The sequence below is a fragment of the Cystoisospora suis genome (assembly GCF_002600585.1).
Source record: "Cystoisospora suis strain Wien I chromosome Unknown contig_1381, whole genome shotgun sequence".
Lineage (NCBI taxonomy): Eukaryota > Apicomplexa > Conoidasida > Eucoccidiorida > Sarcocystidae > Cystoisospora > Cystoisospora suis.
The window spans coordinates 15,117-35,687 of record NW_027154181.1 but is presented as its reverse complement, the minus strand read 5'-3'; the positions used below and the strand labels follow the sequence as shown (position 1 = coordinate 35,687).

General features: G+C 49.7%; 2 protein-coding genes across 2 annotated transcripts; both read right to left on the bottom strand.

Annotated features, from left to right (window-relative positions):
• Positions 1-711: 711 nt before the first annotated feature.
• CSUI_003180 (sac3 ganp family protein) lies at positions 712-8,903 on the bottom strand. The gene is made up of 6 exons (XM_068063378.1): positions 7,441-8,903; positions 5,389-5,577; positions 4,626-4,739; positions 3,294-3,651; positions 2,331-2,603; positions 712-1,283 (listed from the first exon to the last, which is right to left on the bottom strand). Exons 1-6 carry the CDS (start codon positions 7,672-7,674, stop codon positions 1,252-1,254), a joined length of 1,200 nt encoding a protein of 399 aa, XP_067924647.1. The 5' UTR covers positions 7,675-8,903; the 3' UTR covers positions 712-1,251.
• Positions 8,904-10,436: 1,533 nt separating this feature from the next.
• CSUI_003179 (uncharacterized protein) lies at positions 10,437-19,787 on the bottom strand (the record flags this gene model as incomplete). The annotated part of the gene is made up of 7 exons (XM_068063377.1): positions 19,130-19,787; positions 18,096-18,287; positions 17,604-17,640; positions 15,132-17,202; positions 13,406-14,613; positions 11,901-12,444; positions 10,437-11,453 (listed from the first exon to the last, which is right to left on the bottom strand). Coding segments are annotated over exons 1-7 (5,709 nt in total), but the record flags the coding sequence as incomplete, so codon positions are not given.
• Positions 19,788-20,571: the final 784 nt, after the last annotated feature.

Genomic DNA, 20,571 nt, shown 5'->3' with positions numbered 1-20,571 from the left:
CTAAGTAGTACCTTCACACACTGTCACCTGAGTGGCATATTGTGAAACCACCCCCGGTGTAGTATTACTGATCAGGGAGGTCTCAGTACGGCTATAAGTCCATGTCAGTGGACTAGCAGCTTCGGGGAAGAAAGGATCATTCATTGTTCTTGCCGCGCGTGTGCCAAGGAAAGAGATCGCCCAGATATCTGCAGTCCTCGTCATCATTCTCCTTCTATACTAAGACCAGTGAAAACTTTCCAATGGCACACTGTCTGCAAAATCCTATTCAATGTAAGATTATCTCCTTATCTTCTGCCGAAAGAAGAGTCCGTATGAAGCTGCTTGTTTTCCTTGGTTTGCGTGCGTTCCGTTATTTCCGTTTTACACCTCTTTTCGCGAGCCGGCTGGCGGCAGGGTCACCCGATCTTCTTCCGTACAAGGGCTGTTAGAGAAACAGGCCCTATCCCTCCCCGGCGTACCATGTATTCCCGTCAGTCGTGTCCGTCACGGGACAACTGTCTGCGGATTTCAAACCAGACAGAAGATCCGCAATCGCGACCTTACAGCGTAGCGCTTGTACACTCGAACCGGGTAACCAAAAAAACTCCTTTCAGCCTACAAGAATGACTTCTATCTCCTTCTCGGCAGAAAGGAAGGCTTCAGTGCGAGTATCTTCTTGAGTCGTCGCTTTCGTAGTCAACACCAGGGGCTGCACACCACGCACGCGTCTACCACCTAAGAGTTTATCCTTGCTATCTACATAGACTCGATATGAAAATATATGCATATACCAGCGGCTATGATCTTCTAAGGACATGGTACGAAGCTAGCCCCCCATTGGACGCCTCAGAGCGTCGACCAAAAGCGATACTGAAACAAAGGGAGGAACAGACAGACCAAGAGAACTCCTGCCATAGAAAAGGAGAGCACGAGTTCTCACCCCTGCTTCACGCAGAAAATTCTTTCCCAGAGCGAGAGGAAGAGAAAAGATGTAGGATGAACGACGCTTCAAGAGCACGAGAAAAGAAAACCAGAGAACTATCGTTCAGCACAAATCTCCATCTCTACTCTTATCACTCGACTTTGTCTCGGCCATCATATTGCACCACGGAAATTAGACATCCTGCTTTACAGAGGTAGAGAAACATTGGCACCACTCCGATTCTATCTTCCTTTCTGACTTCTCCCCTCATTCTCCGCAGTTGTTCTTTTCTATTTTGCTTTCTGACGTCTCTCCTTCAAGAAGTCGCCGCTCGCCGTATCCCGAAGCTAGACAATCCGTTCGAGCTCCGTAGCATACTCTGCATCATAGCCATTGACAGCACATTCAGAGACGTCGGCATCTTCATTTAGGATCCACGACACAGAAGACTTCAAGTCCTTGTTCTCGTGATTACTTTCTCTCTATCTCGACAGACAGAGACATTGATGGAAAAAGTACTTGTAAGCACGAATGAACCTTGAGTTTCCAGGAAACAAAGATGCGGTTTACGACTATATCATCGTGTCAGAAAATCCCTCCGGCAGATCACTCAACAATCTAGACGTTTTCTCAAGCACTACGACCACCTTCTTACTACTCTCTTGCGCGTTGTGCTTGAGTGTTCGAACACCACCACCTTTATGAGCACTACTGTTGCCAGACGCGATCAGGATCAGCGGAACAAAACATCGTCCGCACAGAAGGACGCGTAGCGTAATGGAGAACACGCACGTAGTACTTGACAATACTCTCCGATATCTTGCCCATATCTCCTCAGAGAACGTCCACTACAGGGAGGCTCGGTTCCCGTCGCAGCGTGTCCGGCCAGAACGTTCTACGGAAGATACTGCTCGGCTTCATTAACATGGAAAGAAATCCACTATATCTACCTGTTGGAACATCATGCTACGACGACTGGAGAGGGAGATCCTACATACGACTCTCTAGGATATACACCACTAAGATGAGGAGAAGACAGTTTCATTCTCCCGTTCTTCTTCTTCTTCTTCAGTTCCTCCGACCATCTCCATTATCGTCTACGTTCTCTGTTTTTCTTCGCTTCTGATACTTGGTTCACAGTGTAGACAACAGCCTGACTGAGCTCTGTCTTATGAAGAGAGAACTTCACTCCTCCCCCCGCTAGTAGGAGGAGTGATGTTCTCTCTTCAAAGCTGAAGATCAACAAGCAAACCGACACAACATCACTCACAATATCTTCCACCTACCCGTGTACAACCCCTCCTACACGACTAGAGCCTGTAGAAGGGCTTTTCACACATAGAGCTAGGCGAGCAAAAGGCGTTCCTCCTTCTTCCTTGATCTCTTTTCAAATATTTGTGTGTAAGCATGAGAGAGGAACACTTACCGACAAGATTTCCAATGACCTGAATAGCTTGGAGAGTACACTGTTGATGAGCTGATTGTTGCTGTGATCGATTGCCCTTAACAAAGAGAAGTTTTTTCCCTTGAATCTTCCACTGTACATCAACCTCATCACCTACCATTGCTCCTCCTATGAAAACAGCTGAAGCAAAGCTGCCCGACCCAACACCTGCGGCCAGTGTACTGACACTGCCGCCGCCTCCTGCTCCTCCCCCATGGTTCAACAGAGAGTGAACGCCTCCTGTCCCTTCGGTTCCTGATGAACAGCAAGCAAGACAAAGAACGAAGAAAGAAGGACAGCGTGAATAGATGACAAGCATCTATCGCTTCAGAGCGACAAGCGATCGAAGGACAGAGAGCCTTGTGTCAGGTACATGCGGAGAGAGAAAGCAAAACTATGAAGCCCCTCAAAGCAGTGAAGGCCCGTCGCCGTCTCAGCGCAACTAAACCTACGGCGTCACGCGCTGTCCCCAAGGCCAGAAGAATTCTAGCCATTCAGCACACACCTCGAAAGAGGGGAGGCGAAGGGCAATCTCCGATAGACAAAACATCTCCGATATATCTAGACAGCTTGAGGTTTGAAGTGAAGATCACTAGCTGACACAAACACAACTCTCCAGTACAGACAGCACCACAGGGAGTGAAATTACTGAACCATCAAAGGATGTTCACTTTCATCTAGCTAAAACACGAAAACTTTTTTCGCCGTTCACAGCTCTCTTTTGGTACAAAGAGTAGGACGATCGGCACTTTTGAAAGGCCGATCCTCTCGATCTGCATGGAAAGATACGGCTATGCATATGAGGACATACAGACGTACGTAAGGCTGCTCCTCCGTGTATAAGTGAACTTCTAGAAACAAGTCGCTCTCATTTTCATACGCGATGCACACACTAGGGACGCCGTCCCCCCTCCCTCCTAGTTCCCCGCCTTAACCTCCTCTTACCTCCGACGTTGGAAGAAGCGGAGACAGCCATGGCTGCTGCCTGTTGTTTTCCGAGGTTATGGACTTCTACGAAACCTTGTAGATCTTGAACAGTAGGGAGATTGAGTGTCTGCATAGCGTACTGCAGGTCTACCTCATTGTGAGCTCGCTCAAGACAGGCGGCGGCCTTCAGACGTACAGTACGGACAAGCTTATCAATAAAGACTCTCGATGACTGTGGTAATGCATTCTGCTTCCCCGAGCCTCTCTTCTCGTCTGCTTGCTGCTGTCTTTGAAGGTCGAATATAAAGCCATAACTTCCCTCCATGAGATGTTGCTCAAGTGTTAAAACCTCGCCCACAAGAGGATTCGAGTGAACCTGAAAAGATGTCGAATCACAGCCTAAGGAATTGTTGTATGGGAGGGAGGCACCAACGAAGAAGAAGAGATGTGCTCACACATTACATATCCTCTCATAGATAGCTAGGTAGCTAGATAAGGAAAGAAGTTTCTTGTCTTGCAGATAGTAAGTGTTTCGCACCACGTGACGTTTTCTTTGATCGAGTTACCTATGAGTATGATAGAGATGTGCTGAAGATATTCATACCCCTAGTCATCGACTTGAGCCCTCCCCCACATGGAGTATGAAGAGAGGGAGGTTCACAGTAGACCTCGCTTGTATCTAACCGGCGCACGCAAACCTTACATGCAAGGATGAAGTACATGAATGTGTATAAAACCGAAACACAGGTATCACCCTATAGTCCGATATCTACATCAGTCAGTCCTACTACATTGGTCGTTCGCCATGGAGAACTTTCACGAGCCACGTAGTGCTCTCTTTCATAGTCCTTTTCTCACACGTAAAAAGATACACAGATAGAAACAAAAGAACGCATCACGGCTTGATCTCGGTGAACCACCGGTTGAGTCCTATTGTGAAAACAACCATCCCGAAGACGAGGAGACGGAGAACCCACTCTCCGAAAACGCCACTTCTGACAGACCAACTTGCCGTTCATCATAGTCGCCTCCCCCCCGTCCCCCCTTGCAGTGTATCTCATACATCTATATGCCGTCAAATCTTTTCAGGCGCTTTCTTTGCTCACGAGGCGAAAGCTGATGTACTATCTTTTCTTCCTTGACAATCTTCTACTAACAACCCCCCCTGGAAATGACGCGGGCACTTGAGAACTTCGTCAGTCACCATACAACAATTCCAAAGACGTATGTGTGCTTGCCTGAGTCTAGACATATAGAGGGATCACTGCAAAGCGCGGTATCCATGCGTGCATGCATGCTGCTGCTTGTAACGTGTCGGAGTGAAGCGAAAGAGAAGACGGCGCGACGTACCTCGGGGGCGAGGGTTTGGAGCGCCATATGGAATTCTCCAATTCGATTTGCAGCGAGGAAGTGGAGGAGATGAAGACAGAGAAGCTCGTTGCGGTATTGAGAAGGAGGTAAGAGCTGCATCATCGGAGCGCGCGCGCCCCGCAACGCAGGAGAGGTATCGAGAGGAGTGCGTGTGGAAAAGCTTCACAAGAACACCGAGATCTCATTCTCAGAGCTATACACATTCACCAACACGTATGTACGCATCGGCGGGCACACTGGGGAATGAATGAAAGGGTCCACACAAGCACATACCTGTATATGCATATATATACACGTAACGTAAAAAGTCGGATGTATCTGGACTTGATTGAATGCAGCAGCCCTCCCCTTTTTGTCTTCTCGCATGCGAAGAAACGATTGCCAGGACACAGGGTATGGCAGGAAAAACAATAATTGCAACGGCCTCATCATCTCCGTCACGGCACGCGCGTCTACGGCGGACGAGCGAGGTTAAGGTTTCCTTGGAAGAAGCATGAAGCAGCCCCCGTTTCATGAGTTGTTCTGTTTGTTCTCTTGTAAGGCCCTCCTTACTCAGAATGCTACAGACTACGTTACTACGGATGCTCGTGCGAACACCGCAGGAAGTGGTGAAACCAGTTGTAGCACGAGTAGCAGTAGCGAAAGATCTGTTCTGATCGGCGGTCGTTGGGACATCCGGACCGGTACTACAGATCTAGATAGATAGATTAAAGACAGGTGGGGTAGTTAGATAGGTCCTTACATCTGCATAGTCGGTATAATAAGGTAAGAGCATCATCATATGCCGTTCAAAATCATCTTCGCCCTCAATGGTCTCGTCAAAGACATCTGCCGGAGAGCCTCCTTCTGTCTGTTGCTGGTGATGTTGCATTTGCTGAACACTCAGGAGTGCGGCAAGCTCAAAGCATTCCCTCCCTACCAAAGCGACAGCCTGCAGAGAAAGAAAGAGGATGATGACCAGACCGAAACGCCCGCGGTATCACAAGTAGCGATGATACAGGGGTGGTTCAAGAGAGATACTCCCGCACACAATGCCTTCTGCCAAATATATACATACATCGAGATATACACGTGCATTTATATCGATACACAAGGTAAGTAGAGAGATGGCAACGTAACTACGAGAGGAGGTGGGCCACGGAGAGGTAAAGACGAATATACGCTAGCACCATGTAGGAGTGGTGCAGACGCAGACAAAAGGGAGAGAAGGAACTGTAAATTGATCAGATTCACACAAAGAACTAAGCTCAGTTCCTTCTCTCGTACGTAAGAAAGGACTCCCACACAGCAAGATCAAAATACTGACAGGGAGCTAAGAAAACCTTTCCCGATCCTGTGAACAACCCTTCATTGGGATACACATGTGGAGGTCGAGATACACGGATATAGCTCAGGTATACAGTCGCATGTGGTGTATCTATCCCGCGGACGGATCTTTACAGTTTCGTACGCAAAAAACGTATGGAATATCTGTATTCTAAGAGAGATCAGTGTACAAACAGCAGATACGAAAGGTATTCCTACAGGTGCAACAATCCGTGGTGAAGGACAACCAGTGAGTCTCTCCAGCATGTTGCTTCAAAGACAGCTCACACGATAAGTCACACACCCCCACGTGTATACGTATACGGATGGGTATTACTGGAGACCCGCATGCTATATATATATATATATGAAGTGTCGCGGGAAAATGTAGCTTTTTTTCTGTTGCCCGAGAGTTCCGACGGATATATTCCCGTCTCCTCATTAGGCTCAAGAGTATCTTCTTAGACTTCTCTCTGAGATGTCTCTATGAGAGCAGGAGAAAGAAAAAAGAAGATCTCTCTCCCTCTTTCTCGCCTGGTGTATCAACAGACGCTGTGTTTGATACTTGCAGATACTTGGCCTTTCTCTTTCAAGCCAACCACCCGTATTGACTCTTGAAAACTTCGTTCATACTTTCATTGTTTGATGCCTGAGGCTTGCGCACACTGGCGTCTGTAGCAAAGTCGGCGGCAAGCAAGCGGGAGTGACTTTACATACATATGTACAGTATGATTTTCCATACAAGTAAGTCGTCCTTCTCCCTACAGTTTATCTACTCCCTCTCCGACTTTAACTCTCTCCAGTCATGTGCCTTAGAGCCCTAAGAGCTCTTGACATAGATAGATTTCTCTGTATAGGGCGAAGAGAACGCTCACAGCACAAGGAACAAGCCCTGACAGTATCGTCCTAGTAAGAGTCTTTTTTACGTCAGACCTGTTGGCTGACACACATACATCCATACATACACGCACGCCAGATATCACGTGCGACACCCTCTCGGCACTGTCCTTACACCTCGATGTACAATCTACACTACTCTCCCCTCCTATCGAACAGATAAACGCTACTATGGATGGAGCAAAACCGCGAAGTTCGAAGAAGACGATATCGGTTGAGCCAGACCCGAACAGAAGCTTCTGAGATGAAGTGACAGCTCACCAGATGATCCACAGCTGCGTAACAACTTGAAGACGCTACTCATCGGAAAGCGAGTCTACCCAAGAAACAAGAAGACTTCCCTCTCTGGACAGGTAACACTTCCATAAAAGGAATGCATGCATGACGGATCTGAGGATGTTCACTCCCGATACTAAAGAAAACATCTTCGTTTGTTGTGTCCCGGAGACAGCAACAGAAAAAAGTTAATCCACGAAGGCGAAGGAGAAGACAAGAATGTGCCAGCGCGGAATCTGAGCCACGGAGACGAGGGAAAGAAAAAGAAGATGAAAGATATCATAGAGGGACAAAGAGAGAGGACGTAAGGACCTACTTTGAGAAGTGAAGCTGGCTCGGTTGTAGTGAAACTTCCTAGGGGGTTGAGAGTGACAAAAATTTTAACACTCTGAAGCAACTTCCAATACTTATTAAAATCTTGTATCATTCCCTTCTCTTCACTGTGATAGGCCTTCCGCACATGCTGTAACGCCTCCTGCGCTTTCTGAAGCTCATTACGAGTAACTTCCCGGGTTTTTCCCCCTCCATGGGCTGCCATTGCAGCGACCATTTTGACGATTTCCAAGGAAACACGAGGCGGAGACAAGCCGAGATAGGTAGGGACGCCGTTTGGAGTGAACTGTCTCAGCGGACAGGCCGTACTCACAGAGATGAATGTAAGGGGTTACACCTGCTACGTAGGCAAGGGCTAGCAATATGAGAATCAAGCTTGGAATGGAAGACAAGAAACCGTAAGAAACAGAAGAAGAGCTGCAGGGTCGCAAGCTTCTCGCGTTCACAGTTCTGCTGGTAGAGAAAGATTCAATGGAAAGGGAAAAAAAGCTACAAAATAGACGTCACAGACTTACACATGAAGACGTGACAAAGATAGTTCCTCCTGTTGTCAAGACGGGCTCCTAGCAGAAAAGCAAAGGCACGCTGCGGATCCCCGGGGACGGCGACACACAGCTAAGGAAGAAAGTTGTAGACTAGGACGGCCGGGGGTCCGAGAAAAAAAGGAGAAAGAAATCAGGAGACAGCCCGGCTTCAAGCCAGAAACGAGTCCGCGATATCAGCTGAATGACAGGCAACTCCCAAGAAAGAAAACAGGAGAGCTGAAGAGCCAAAGAAACAAGGAGAGCGGTGTGTACATCACCTTTCGTGTCCGGAGAAGTTAGGCCGGCGAAAATTGCTGCACATACAGAGGAATGAGTGCTGGTGCGGACAGATGATGAATTTTTCATAGACGCAATAAGTGAAGACCGTGCTTTCTCGGCACGGAGATGAAAAGATCGAGAAACAGAGTAAAGAAGAAGCGGAGCTTTTTTTCGCAAGGAAAAGTAGAGCCGAAAAAGTTGTCGGCGGTTGCGGAGACTCGTATGGAGAAGACAGTTGAGACGATAAAGATACATTGAGCGCTGCTTCCAGTGTTAACTGTGAGGGCGAGAAAAACGAACCGAAAAGAGTCCACTTGCCGTGATTATTGAAGAAACAAGATTGCTGCTAGACAAGCTTACATGCATAGCAGACATGGAGTGAACAACGTCGCAACGACCGAGAAGGCGTGGCAGAGGTTCTCAACCTCCACGTGGTTACAGGATACCTCTTGAGCCACTCACTTCACCTCACAACGACCGTCTCCGTGACGGTGAGTAAGTCCTAAACAAGAAGCCAAGTGAACCACAAGTAAACTCATCAGTGCTCGGGCCATACCCAGGATTCACGCGGACACACGCAAGGGGTATAACGCTCGTAATGCTTCCTGCATACCCGGTTAGTCCCTGGAGAGCTAGTGGGAACATGTAGCTTAGTCGAGCAATCCACGAGCTTAAAAAAAATCAGATGGCAATGCCACCCTGGATGGCTGTACTTTGATGTGTGGTCTTTAAAGAAGGGGAGAAGGCGAATATTGAACTGTATTCACAAACCCAAGCAAAGCAACAATACGACTCGAAATTCGTGCCCCTCCTCTTTCTTCAGGGCACTTTCTAACTTCTTTCTGAACAACTACGTCATTCCTACAAGATCTCTTGTATTGTCCTACGGCATAGGAGGGCAGAGGCTATCTTTCACCCTTCTTATCGTTCTTTCGCGTAACCTCCAAGAGCCATGTTGCATCTATTTGCTGGCTGCGTAAGGAAGGCAGTACAAAGTCGGGTCGAGGCGCACAACACTGCGTAGTCGTGCCCTATTGCGGTACGTACGGCCTACCCAAAACTGCTGTGTGGAATGTAGGTAGTGACCAGTCTTTTGTAGTCAGTCTTTCTGAGGGGACCCCTCTACTATTGCTCTCTATCCTCTTCCCTCGGCGAGAGAATAGGAGAGTGTTTGTTTTCTCGGACTTCTCTCAAGAGGGTCATTCCTTTCAAATGCAAGACAGAGATCGTTGGAATATCAGGACTCGGACAGACCGATGCACAGTGCCGGATGCTTGTGGCGAGAACCTCAAAAGGGATCGCCGATCCTCAACAACGTCAAGTGGCCCGCCGACTGCGGTTCGAAAAACGAGCCACCACTCCGTGCAGGGTTCAGAGCCTCGCGACCCGTCCATTTGGGTCAGCCAGTTCTACGACAGGACACAACAGCCATCGCTGGGCAACAGAACTCCGACTGTTTTGTCCTGTCGTCACCGCGATCCCTATGACTACCATACCGGAAAGCTGGCCACCACCGTAGAAGGAAAAAACTGACAGTGAGAGGCAGATGTGCCTTAAAGACTCTGTAAAGAACCGGAGCCGAAGAATACGAAACAGCCGAGTGTGCGCGGGCCCGGAATACCCCACATAGTTCTGCGGCAGGGGGCATCTCCACTTCGCTGTTTTCTGGTCAGGGAGGCCGAAGGCTGAGAAGACGCGTGCATCGACCAGCAGTGGGGGCAATCAAAGAAAGTTCACCGGGCTACACAAGTACTTAGGAGTGTAGAGGACCACATGTACGCATAGACACATTTGCACGCAAACCGAGCATCACCCCGCGATACAGCTCAAGAGTAAAAAGAGTGCAATGCATTGAGAAAGTATGAAGGGTGTCTTCGCCATCCATCCATCCACCACGATCCTCCCGACCACTGTCCCTCTACACAACACCGGTTCTTGTGACGGCAAAGCTAAGACATGGGAGAACGATCTGCAATGAGGAGGAGCTCTTTCGTCGAACACAGACAGAGCCACAAATAAAAAGAGTGTCTAAAGCCGCACTCCATCCTAACAAATGAGGTAAACACACCCAGCTTATCAGGAAAAACAAATATATGGTTCTCTCTCTCCACACGCTCGTTTCAAGTAAAAAAAACTGGAACTCTTACGACAAAACAAGCCTGTCTCCTCTCTTACACTTCTGAAGAAGCTCAGTCACTTTACTGTCCGTACTTTCACCCTTCGATTTAGCCCGTTTAAGGGCCTGCTCGGTCCGTGGGGTGACGATACTGAACTGGAGAGTCGAGGATGATTTCTCTTCTTTAGCCGATGACGCTGATGGAGGAGAATCTTTTGTACTACTCTCAAACGTGACACCACTAAGAGATTTCTCGTCTGTTTTCATAGTTGAAAGCTTCTTCAAAGAATCCAGTTTCTTCAGAGTACTGGCTTTTTTGAGAATTCTCCCCGGCGAAGGCTTTTCAGGAACTGAAATCCGATAGGTCAGCACCTCCGACGAACCGCAGCAGCTTGCAAACAACCCACCCCCTGCTCCTTTGACAGGTGGCTGGCCCTGCCTCGCAGAGGAAGACTTACTTCGCCGGTCTGAAACGGAACTTCCCGCTCGAGAGAGACTACGGTATCTGCTGGGAGCCCGACCGCTTGCTGGAGTTTTCTCTGAAGACAGTGATAGTCTCGATACTGAGACCGACCCTGCTTTTCTTTCCTTCTTCAGCCCTTCACCGACTGTCGAGCCTGCTAATACAGGGAAACTTGCTTGTGAACTCGTAGAACTACCTTGAGTAGTCACCCGCGGATAGAGCACCCATCCTTCCCCTCCAAACGTCTTTCTTGTCAGCAGTGACGATGCTTCCCGGCTAGGCTCCACGGAGCCAATCTGAGGACTGGGAGGGGGAGGAGACGCCGGGTATGGCGGAGACATGTAAGGAGACACGAGGTAGGGGCTACCAGGAACGTTATTGACCACGGACCATGCTGGACTTTTCCACAGTGGAAAATCTTCTCCCCCCGCTGGGGAGACTGAGGCACCCCCCAAAGGGAGTTGTCCTTGTCGTAGGTATAACTGTTCAAGGAACTGTTTCTGGGTCTCGCGCTGAAGCTTCTGACTGATGTCTGTTGATTCCGTTGTAGCTAGAGGCCATGCAATCGATCCGGGGGGTACAAACGCTTCTCCGAAAGTGGGGATACCTGACGGCTGCAACACACAAACAGGGCCGCAGAAAACATACGGGCAAGCCTGATGCGAGCATTACTTGGACAAAAGACAAGAAAACGAGGAGACAGATGAGATGAGCTGACGCCTCACCAAGCGAGAATGGTATAGCTACCGTCTTGTAAATGGGGAAACACAGCCAATGTATACATGCATGTATACGTGAATATATGAACGCAAAAACATGGTGATGTATCGTATAAGGCTTAACGACTCCTCTCCTTATGTATGCACATCTGCATGTTTGTCCACTGAGAAACAAGGATGTCAACATTCCTCTTGTTGTTGAGAATGTGGGTGGCGACAAAAGGAAGAACAGCTGGGCCTTTCCTTCGTCTAGTGTGCATATGATTACCGACAGCTCTGCGTTATACATCTACAAGCAGGGATAGCCAACGAGTCCAGTGCTATTGACCGAAAAGAACTCACCACGGAGCCATGAGAAGGTCCGTCAACAGTCTGTTTTAGATAGAAAGCAGCACAGTACGGGTCAGAAAAAATCTGCGCTGCCGCAGTTTGGTCGGACTTAGGGAGACTCGCGGCTTCAGCAGGCTTCTCTGTTGACTTGCCCAAGTCAGCAGCTCTACCAACGAAACGTTGATCTGTAAGAATACTGGGTACCTGAAGAAGTCCGTGTCCGTCAGTCGATCCCCTTTTCTGTGGACTCGAGGATCTAGAAGAGACAGCTGCTGGTAAAGAAGTTGTCGACGGACATCCAGGCTGGGGCTCCTGGTTTGGCCTGGGTGCAGCTCCGCCTGCACTCTGGGCCTGGAACAATGCTAGTTCAGGGATAGTCCCAGCTGGCAAGGGGGGAACAAGGACGATAGAAGGAGACGTGGCACATGCCGTATACTGATAATAAGACGCCGGAAAAGCCGTCTGGGCACCGACAGCCTTCACATCAGGAGACAGGGATGCTGGGGATCCCAGGTAAGAGATATCTTGAGATATCGTAACGCCGTGCGACGATGACCTGCAGGGACGAGCGGGGCAGCGGACGAGTGATGACGGTGACAAGCGATGTTGTCGCAGAAACGCGAAGGCTTCATACTCATTTGTAAAAAGATAAAGGAGCAACTGACGCATTGTATGGATGCACAAAAGACGAGCCAAACGCCCGAGATCTATTGCTATGTTTCCTCAGACTACAGATTCCTCGCCAGTCACACGAACGCCCTCTGACGTATCGTCAGAGACGATGCACCAGCGTCAGCTAAGAGAGAAGAACCCTCCGCAAACCTCCTCAAGTTTTACAAAGGCGCAGGAGGCGGGGCACAATCCTCCGCTTGGCAAGCAGTGCAGCTGCTTCTCCCATTCTAGCGTGTAAATACATCTGGTGGGAAATGACGCCACGAGATATACCTCAGCAGCAACTGAGACACATCGGGAATCTTAAGCTATCCAAAAGAGCGACAACACGGATACGTGCTTTCAGCAGCGAAACACGGACAAGAGAGTGACACCAGCACGACAGCCTACTTCCCACATGGAACTCTGTGTACGCATGAACAGAAGGGAGACAGGGAGAGGTTTGTACTCCTGTAGGGCGAGCAATGCAAATAGTCGACGACCGCAAGTGGGGAGTATCCATCTCCCGGCAATGAAAGAAGCAGTCTTCGAAATGACTAACACCTGTGTGATGGCGTCACCACTTATTGGCTTAGTCAGGTAATCTCCTGATCTCCGTGGCAACCGAGCAGGACTACTGAGGAATGCTTGCATATACATATGGAGAGCGTGAGGAGGAAAAGGGGGGCCAAGCAGGCACCTTTACCCATCAAGAAGAAAGCGCTGAAAAAGTGGTGGCGTCATCATTTCGTTGGACGAGTAGAAGATACTTCCCTCTGGTTCCCTTTGTTCACATCTCTTTCTCTCTTGTACGGAGAACCCGGAGATTCTTACGCTGCCTGTATGAAGCACAGTACTGCGCTCACCTTCGATCATCCAATTTCATGGCCTCGGAACTGCTGTCCGTATGCTTCCTCTGTGGTGATAGGGCCTCTCCAGCGCGGAGTGCAGGCTTGGGCCGTTTCACATCTTCCTCTTTTCTTCCCTGTTCTCTCCCTCTCTCTCCTCCACTGCCCTCTCTACTCCTTTCCTCACCGTCGTGTTTGACAGGCGAAGCAAGTGAAGGAGGTGGAGGTGCAAGAAGGAAGCCATCCATCGAAATTCCATAAGGATAGAGAGCAGAGGGAGGAACGAAGACTCCCCCAGCGGAGTATTCAGGACCAAGACAGCTTAACGGTGGGAATAGAGGATGCACCGGAGAGGGAGGGGGTGATGGAGGCTGCAGGTCTTCTGATGCTTTTCTTCCATTGAGAACTGACTGATCTGCAACAACGGAAGACTGAAGTTGGCTGCCACTTTTCGCCTTGTTAGTGGATTCATGCACTACATACTGAACCACAATTTCTCGACCCTTCTCAGGAGACAAGGCTGAGGCCGATCCAGTCCCGGGCTCCGGTACGTCATCGGGCGAGGCTGGCGACAGCGGAGTCGACAACAAGGATTTGTATGTAGAAGGAGACAACAGCTTCCTGTCTCCTTCTTCTTCAGCTGCATCAACGACCCCTGACGCTGATGGTGATAGTCCGGAGGGACGTACGGATGACGGTCCTAGACATTCTTTCATTCCGGGGCAAATAAAGCAAGACGCACCAGTCCGTTGTTGCCGTGAAGATAGACCCTGTGAGTCATTCGAAATGCCTCTCACCGACGAGGTAATACTCTTGTGACTACTGCCTTTCTTCATCAGAACAGGAGACGTCAGCGAGTCTCCCTCTGTAAGGTCATACGTCTGTGTGTTCACAGGCGAGAAGAGATCGTCAAGCTGCTTAGACGTCTCATCCTTCGGCGTAGTAGCCGTCATGCCTCCCTGTCCAGGGAAGTGGGCTGCGCTCTCTACCCTATCTCTTGATAAGTCTCCTTCATCCGACTGAACTTTGTTCTCCTGCGGTTTCTGCTCCTGAGTTACTTCACTTGTAGACGGTGGAGAGACGTGTTGCACTTGGGTTTCTTCCTTCCTCTCAGTAAATTCTTCGCCCTTCCGTCTATGCGGCAGCGATGATAGAAACACCGAAAGATACACTTCAGGAAGAGGGTGACCGAAAGCTTGCTCATAAAGCTGGCTTATCAATCGTGCCTGCAGGAAGAAACCGCTCAGTTGAGAAGCAAAACAGTCAGGAGGCGAGAGGAGACTTAACAGACCACAAAGGAGTGTATGTACACTCCATAGTGGCTAACAGACTCAGTCAGTCTGCGACCGATTTCTAGAGTCTAAGGTCGCCTCAGATGGAGCTATTTTTATTGATACAAATCCACACGAGGGGGTGTCGTCCGACTATTCGACTCTCTCTGTCGAGCGGTCGTGGTTTATCAAGCAGTGCCTGACGCCCTGACAGATAGATAGTAGGTGCCAAATCCAGCCACGAGAATCGGTTCATGGAAGCCGGCAGTAGAAAACAAAAAGAAATTGCGACGCTCTCTCTCTCTTACACTATGGGCTCTTCTCCCGTACACGTTCCTCGGGCAGAGCACTACTGTTCACTAGAACAGGCACGCTCTATAGAGACGAAAGAGTGGAAAAGTCACTGACGCACGAGAACGCTTATGAGAGCCGCTGGAAATCGAAAGAGGAGAAAGCAGCTGTACGCAACTTACGGTTTCTTCATCCGTTTTGACTTTTAGCACTTCTTGAAGAATCATCATCTCAACGTCCTTCAGTCGCTCAGTATCTTCACTCAGATCTTGCATCTTTGTTTCGACTTCTTCTTCTTCTTCCTCTTCCTTATTCTCCGTCTTGACTTCTGCTTTTGATCCCCCCGGTGAGCGCCGAGGGGTTGCCTTGCCTTTTCCTTTCAGTGTGGAGCTCGTCCCTGTCCCCCCCGCGGTCTTTTTCTTGCTATCCTCTTTCTTCTTGGGGACAGCCGGAGACGGAGATCTACTGCTCGTACTACGTTTTCCTTTCCCAGCACCAGCCACACTACTACCGGCACGCACCATCGATACCGTTCTGCGTGGCGAAGCAGCCGGACTACCGCTGGGTGGCGATGCTAAACCTTTCCGGGGTGACACAACCGCACTACCAGACGGTGTTAAGGGCCGGCCTTTCCGAGGTGTAGTAGCTGCATTCGCGGGAACTAGGGATTGTCCTCCCTTTTTCTTCGGAGATTCAGAGAGCTTTTCCACCGCTGTCCCGGTCTTCCCATCAGCAGCGGGCGGTGAATTTGAGATAGTAAACAACTGTCTCACGGTCTCTTCGCCATCACTCTCCCCTTCTGAACTGTTCGCACCTCCTTCTCCGACACAGATGCGTGTAAGCGTGTCGACATGAGGGGAGAGAAACATTTCCTTTGTGCTCGTTGCACTCCCCCTACTATCCATTCCTACAAGGCACTTCTCTTCACGTGCGTACGACTCTCCCTCATCTTTGTCCCCTGTCCTTCGTGCACAACTCCAGCCAGGAGTACGTTCACCCTCTAGCCTGCGATGTACGTACGACACAGCTGGATCGATCCGCTTCTCCCACTTACCTCCTCTTACCGAAAGCTTCTTTTCTGGGGGAGTAGTTTGCAATTCGATAATTGAATCAAGATCTTCAACCTTCTTGTCGTCTTGCCCCTCTCCGCCTCTCGGTGGAGACATGCTGCCGTCAATGTCTTCTATAATCACACAGCTGATGCCAGCAGGAGGCCCTGCTCCAAGCAGCGCTGCTTCGAGACCTGCTGGGAAGGGAAAAAATGCCGGCGGAAGACTCTCATCTAGGCCAGATGTCATGCTGCCACCACCACCACCACCCTGCCGAGGTCCACGACTTGCCAGCAAGGTCTCATATCTATCTATTGTCTGGCGGAGTTCATCAATCACAGCAGTCTGCGATCCGAGTTGAAGGTCTTTCTCGCAGACTTGGCTCATAATCATTTGAAGATTTTGTGCAAGAGCAGCTTGGGGCCACACAGCTCGATTGTCCTTGGTGCATGATTGACTGCGTCGAAAAACTTTTCCCAACGCATCATCTACCCTATCTGGAATAAACACATTGATCCCTCCTTCACGTGGAGTCCGTAATCTTGACAGCCTATTTGATCTCGGTGAGCCGTTCTCTCTACCACTGCCTGGGTCTGCTGTCTTCTCGTCTATCATCGCCCTTCTGCCTGGAGTATTAGCAAAGGAAGACTGGAGTTCAGCTACTCCTTCTTTATTCATGCGGTAAACATCTCGCCATTCCATCGGATCTCCACCATCGATCTCTACACGGATGCGCTGTTCTACTTCGCCGATGTCCATACCAGGCACTTGAGAGGAAGCCCCGTTTGATGAGGTCGCAGGGCCTGTTGTTGTTGACAATGTCCCTTTCTTATTCAAAGGCAGTCCTGGGACACTCTTGCTGCTGCAGGGCCTCTCCTTGCTCCCCTCTTCCAATCCTCCTCCAGCAGCTATCCCACCTGCGGTAGGAAGAGATAGAGCAGGGTCTTTCATCGGCATGCACTGCTTCTTCCAATCCCCCCAGCCCGCAGGACAGTTAGATACACCTCCCGGGGGGACTAGTTCAACGTCTCCGGCTCGTCCTCCAAAAGGCCGGAGAGCCGGTTTTGGCGTATCAAGATTGCCTTGCTCGAGATAGCGGCGCCCAAGCTCATAGAAAAAGTCTACAGGGACTGCTAGAGGAATTCTTCCACACGATATTTGATTGACTAGCCGCTTCAATATCTGAACATCCTCGCGGGCCCGCCTGGAGAAGAAACAGAGGAGAGCGAATCCAGAGGAAGACACGAGCATTCCGAGGAACGTGCTAGACGGGAGTCCACTGTTGTTGAGTAGGCACTGTGATTTGCTTAGGAACATAGACGAGAAGGGGAAAGGAGAGTACGAAGATCCCTACTGCCAACCGAGTAAGTATCATTTTACTAGCACGCCTCTTTATTGTACTTCGCCGTCCTTGGCTATGTAGGGCTTCACAACCACAAACTGGTACGGGCTGTACCTATGGAAGGAGGTGTCCCGGTTCTCTTTAACGTGCTTCTTTCCTCTGTGTTCCTTGCACAAAAGAGAAGATATAGAACAGCCAGCCTACCGCCCTCCACGCCTCTTTACAAGAAAGAGGAACCTCGACCCTTGCCTTCGGTTGCTTACTCGAGTTCCTCCGTAAGTCGATTGATCTCTTGTTTGCCTAAAAGACAGAAGAAAGCAAAAGAAGACGAAGTGTCAGGATATCGTGCAGATGAGTCCAACAACCTAACGCCTTTCATTCGGCTCAGACGGAGAGTAGCACCTCTTCTTTTCTTTCATTCTGCAGAAGATCACAAGTCAGTAGACATAGAGGACAGCTGTAGACAAAAGCGTCAACGTTTCACAAACCAGGCTACGTAGGTTCACATACATCGCAGATTCAGGTAGATACGGGAAAGTAGCTTGCTGGCTTTCTGTCTTCCCGCCTGTGTAAACAAGAACATACGCATATATATATATGTATATACATGCACGTGCATATAGACGGAGTCAGATTACACGTTTGTACGTACGCCGAATCGTGTAGGTTGCTCCACATGCAGAGACGCCCTCCTCCGCCCCGCGCAGAAGAACTGATTTAAAAAGAGAGAACACGATCGGCGGTGACAACCTTACTGCGTTCATCCGACCCACGCTTCTTCAGCGAGGCTCCGTTCTTCGGAGCGAGCGCAGCTTTGGGAGCAGATGCTGCGTTAGAGGCTCCGAGAGGAGAACTTTCAGGGTGAGCCTTAGTACCAATTACAGTGTCGTTTGAATTGATATTTGAAGCGCTGCCCCTCCTCACCAGGTGTGCCCCTAGCTCTTCCTCTGTACAAACATCCAAACCGCACCGCTTTTACACATAAGACATATATTTGTCTTGTCAAGGAACAGCAAGAAGCCAGGCAGCTCGACTGCAGCGAAAAGTCTCACTCTCCCTACTGCTAAGAAAGATGTCAGCTTCGCTGGCGGCTGTGGTGCTGAGTAACTACGAGGACGGACTGCGAAGGTTCACTTGCTTTGAAGAGGAGTTCCTCTTGAGAACTGACTAGCAAGCTCTTCTTTACGAGACAAAACGGAAAGACACCATAAAAGAGAATAAAATGTGTGCAAAGGCCTTCTACCACATGGCACGACAACCTCCGTAGAAGAATGACCGTGAGGTCTCGCACACAAACGCCTGCTGTCGTACACGGCGATAGACGATCAGCGGAGAGAAACAGAATGCGAGGGTCACCTACAGTCTCATCTCTGGATAAAACAGACTTCTCTGAAGCAGTGCATACTATTCCAGTACACGTATGTCTATATTGAGGTAAAGACGGACACACAGAAATGTCCTGGAGAGCTCACTGAAGAAAAACAGAGGTGTCAGCGAGCAACAGGAGTCTGAAAGACGTGACTAACGAGATTGGCCAGTCCTGATCTCTTGCCTTCGTTCTTCCTCCGTTCCCCTAAAGACGCGTGACTTGTCTGTTTCTAGATGGAACAGCACACACACGTGCTACAAATACTGAAGACGCAGAGAGACATAGTCAGAGGTTCCCTCTGATCTACGCAAAAGAACGGGGCGGGTGACATGTCCCTCTGGGCTGTTTTCGTGAGGTCGGAGTGCGGAATGTCTGGCACGCGCAAGACAACATACCACATCACATTTCTCTTGGCCTCACCTATCATCCGAGCGAAATGTGCGCGGGCTTCCTCCCCTCCGCCTGAAGACGCTACTAGATGATTGAGAAGCTCAGCAGCAGAGAGCTTCAAATTTTCCGCCTGACGCATGTCAACGAATGGACTGTCCTTACTTCCATGACGCGACATCGAAGAACCTTGTTTCTCTAAAGGAATTGTTTCTTTGAGGCTTTCAGAAGTCTTCATGGACTTCAGCGGACTCGGGGCCTTTGATCGCTCTTCTACTTTCTCAGGTGGCGGTTCCTTTTTCTCCAGGACAGCTTTTGGTTTGAGCGGCACGGGCTGAGGTGATTCTTTATTGATACTCGACCCTCTCTTCTTCAACGAAGTGCCGGTAGGGTCCTCTTTTCCTTTGGGACCAAAAGAAGCGCTACTCATAAGCGAAGAAGAAGTCGACTTCCTAGCAGGCGGAAGAGGGGTAGGGGAAGTCGAAGAAGCAGATTCGGCCGAACTGATGCGCTTTAATGCTTTCGCGGTTGGGGGCACGGCCTGCTCCGTCTTTGCCTCTACACCTCCTCCCTCGCCATCGACTCTTTTTCCCTTCTCCTTTTTCATTGAAGACGAACCCCGGCGCAAAGGCACAGGTGGCGCCTTCTTCTTAACAAGAGCCTTGGGCGCCATTTCCGACGACCCCCCGGACTATGTGGAGAAATGCGGATGTGAGTAAGCAGGTTTGAAAGAGTGAAGGGGGTGAGCAAGCAGTCGCAGTGAGGGCGAAGTGTAAAGAGTCAATAGACAGTCTTGACTGCACGAGGAAGATACACGGAGAGAGAGAGCAGAGGATGCCGCTTCTGTGGAGGTACTAATCACGGGTATTGCCGATGAACTACAGGTAACTGATAAAGCAGCGGGCCAAACTTCTTCGCATGCAGCCTGGGTCTGTCCCTACATATCTCTGCATTCGTAGAAGCAAGAAAGAACAGAGACCCGAAACACCGAACATGGGCGGTGTACGAGGTAGCTTCCAGAGTTGACGACGTATTGCTCACGCGGTTGCTTGGAGATGCTTGTTATATTGTTGCTCTACCTGATTTCTTCATCCCGCTGTCTACGGCAGAGGGTACGGAGAAAAAATGAAAGAAGTAGAGACATCGCAATGGACGGCAGTCGTCGCTAAAAGCCGTATTATTCGGTGCCTTTCTGTGCTGAAACAGGAAGAGGAAAGGGTACGTCCTAAGGAGTACAGAGCGAGGGAAGAAGAGAGCCTAGGCCTTTGCTTCTTCTGCTCATTCGACTTCCTCAGTCGACGTTTCTGTTACACACGATGTTGGCGTTGTTTGCTGTTGGGGAAGCTTGGCGAAAAGAGAAGAACGGAGGCGTGAAAACCAGGACTGTTACCGGGTGCGGTTAGTGGATTGACGAGGTACAAAGAAACGAAGAGAAGAAGGCATTCGTAACCAAGCCCAAGAAATACTTGGCTGGC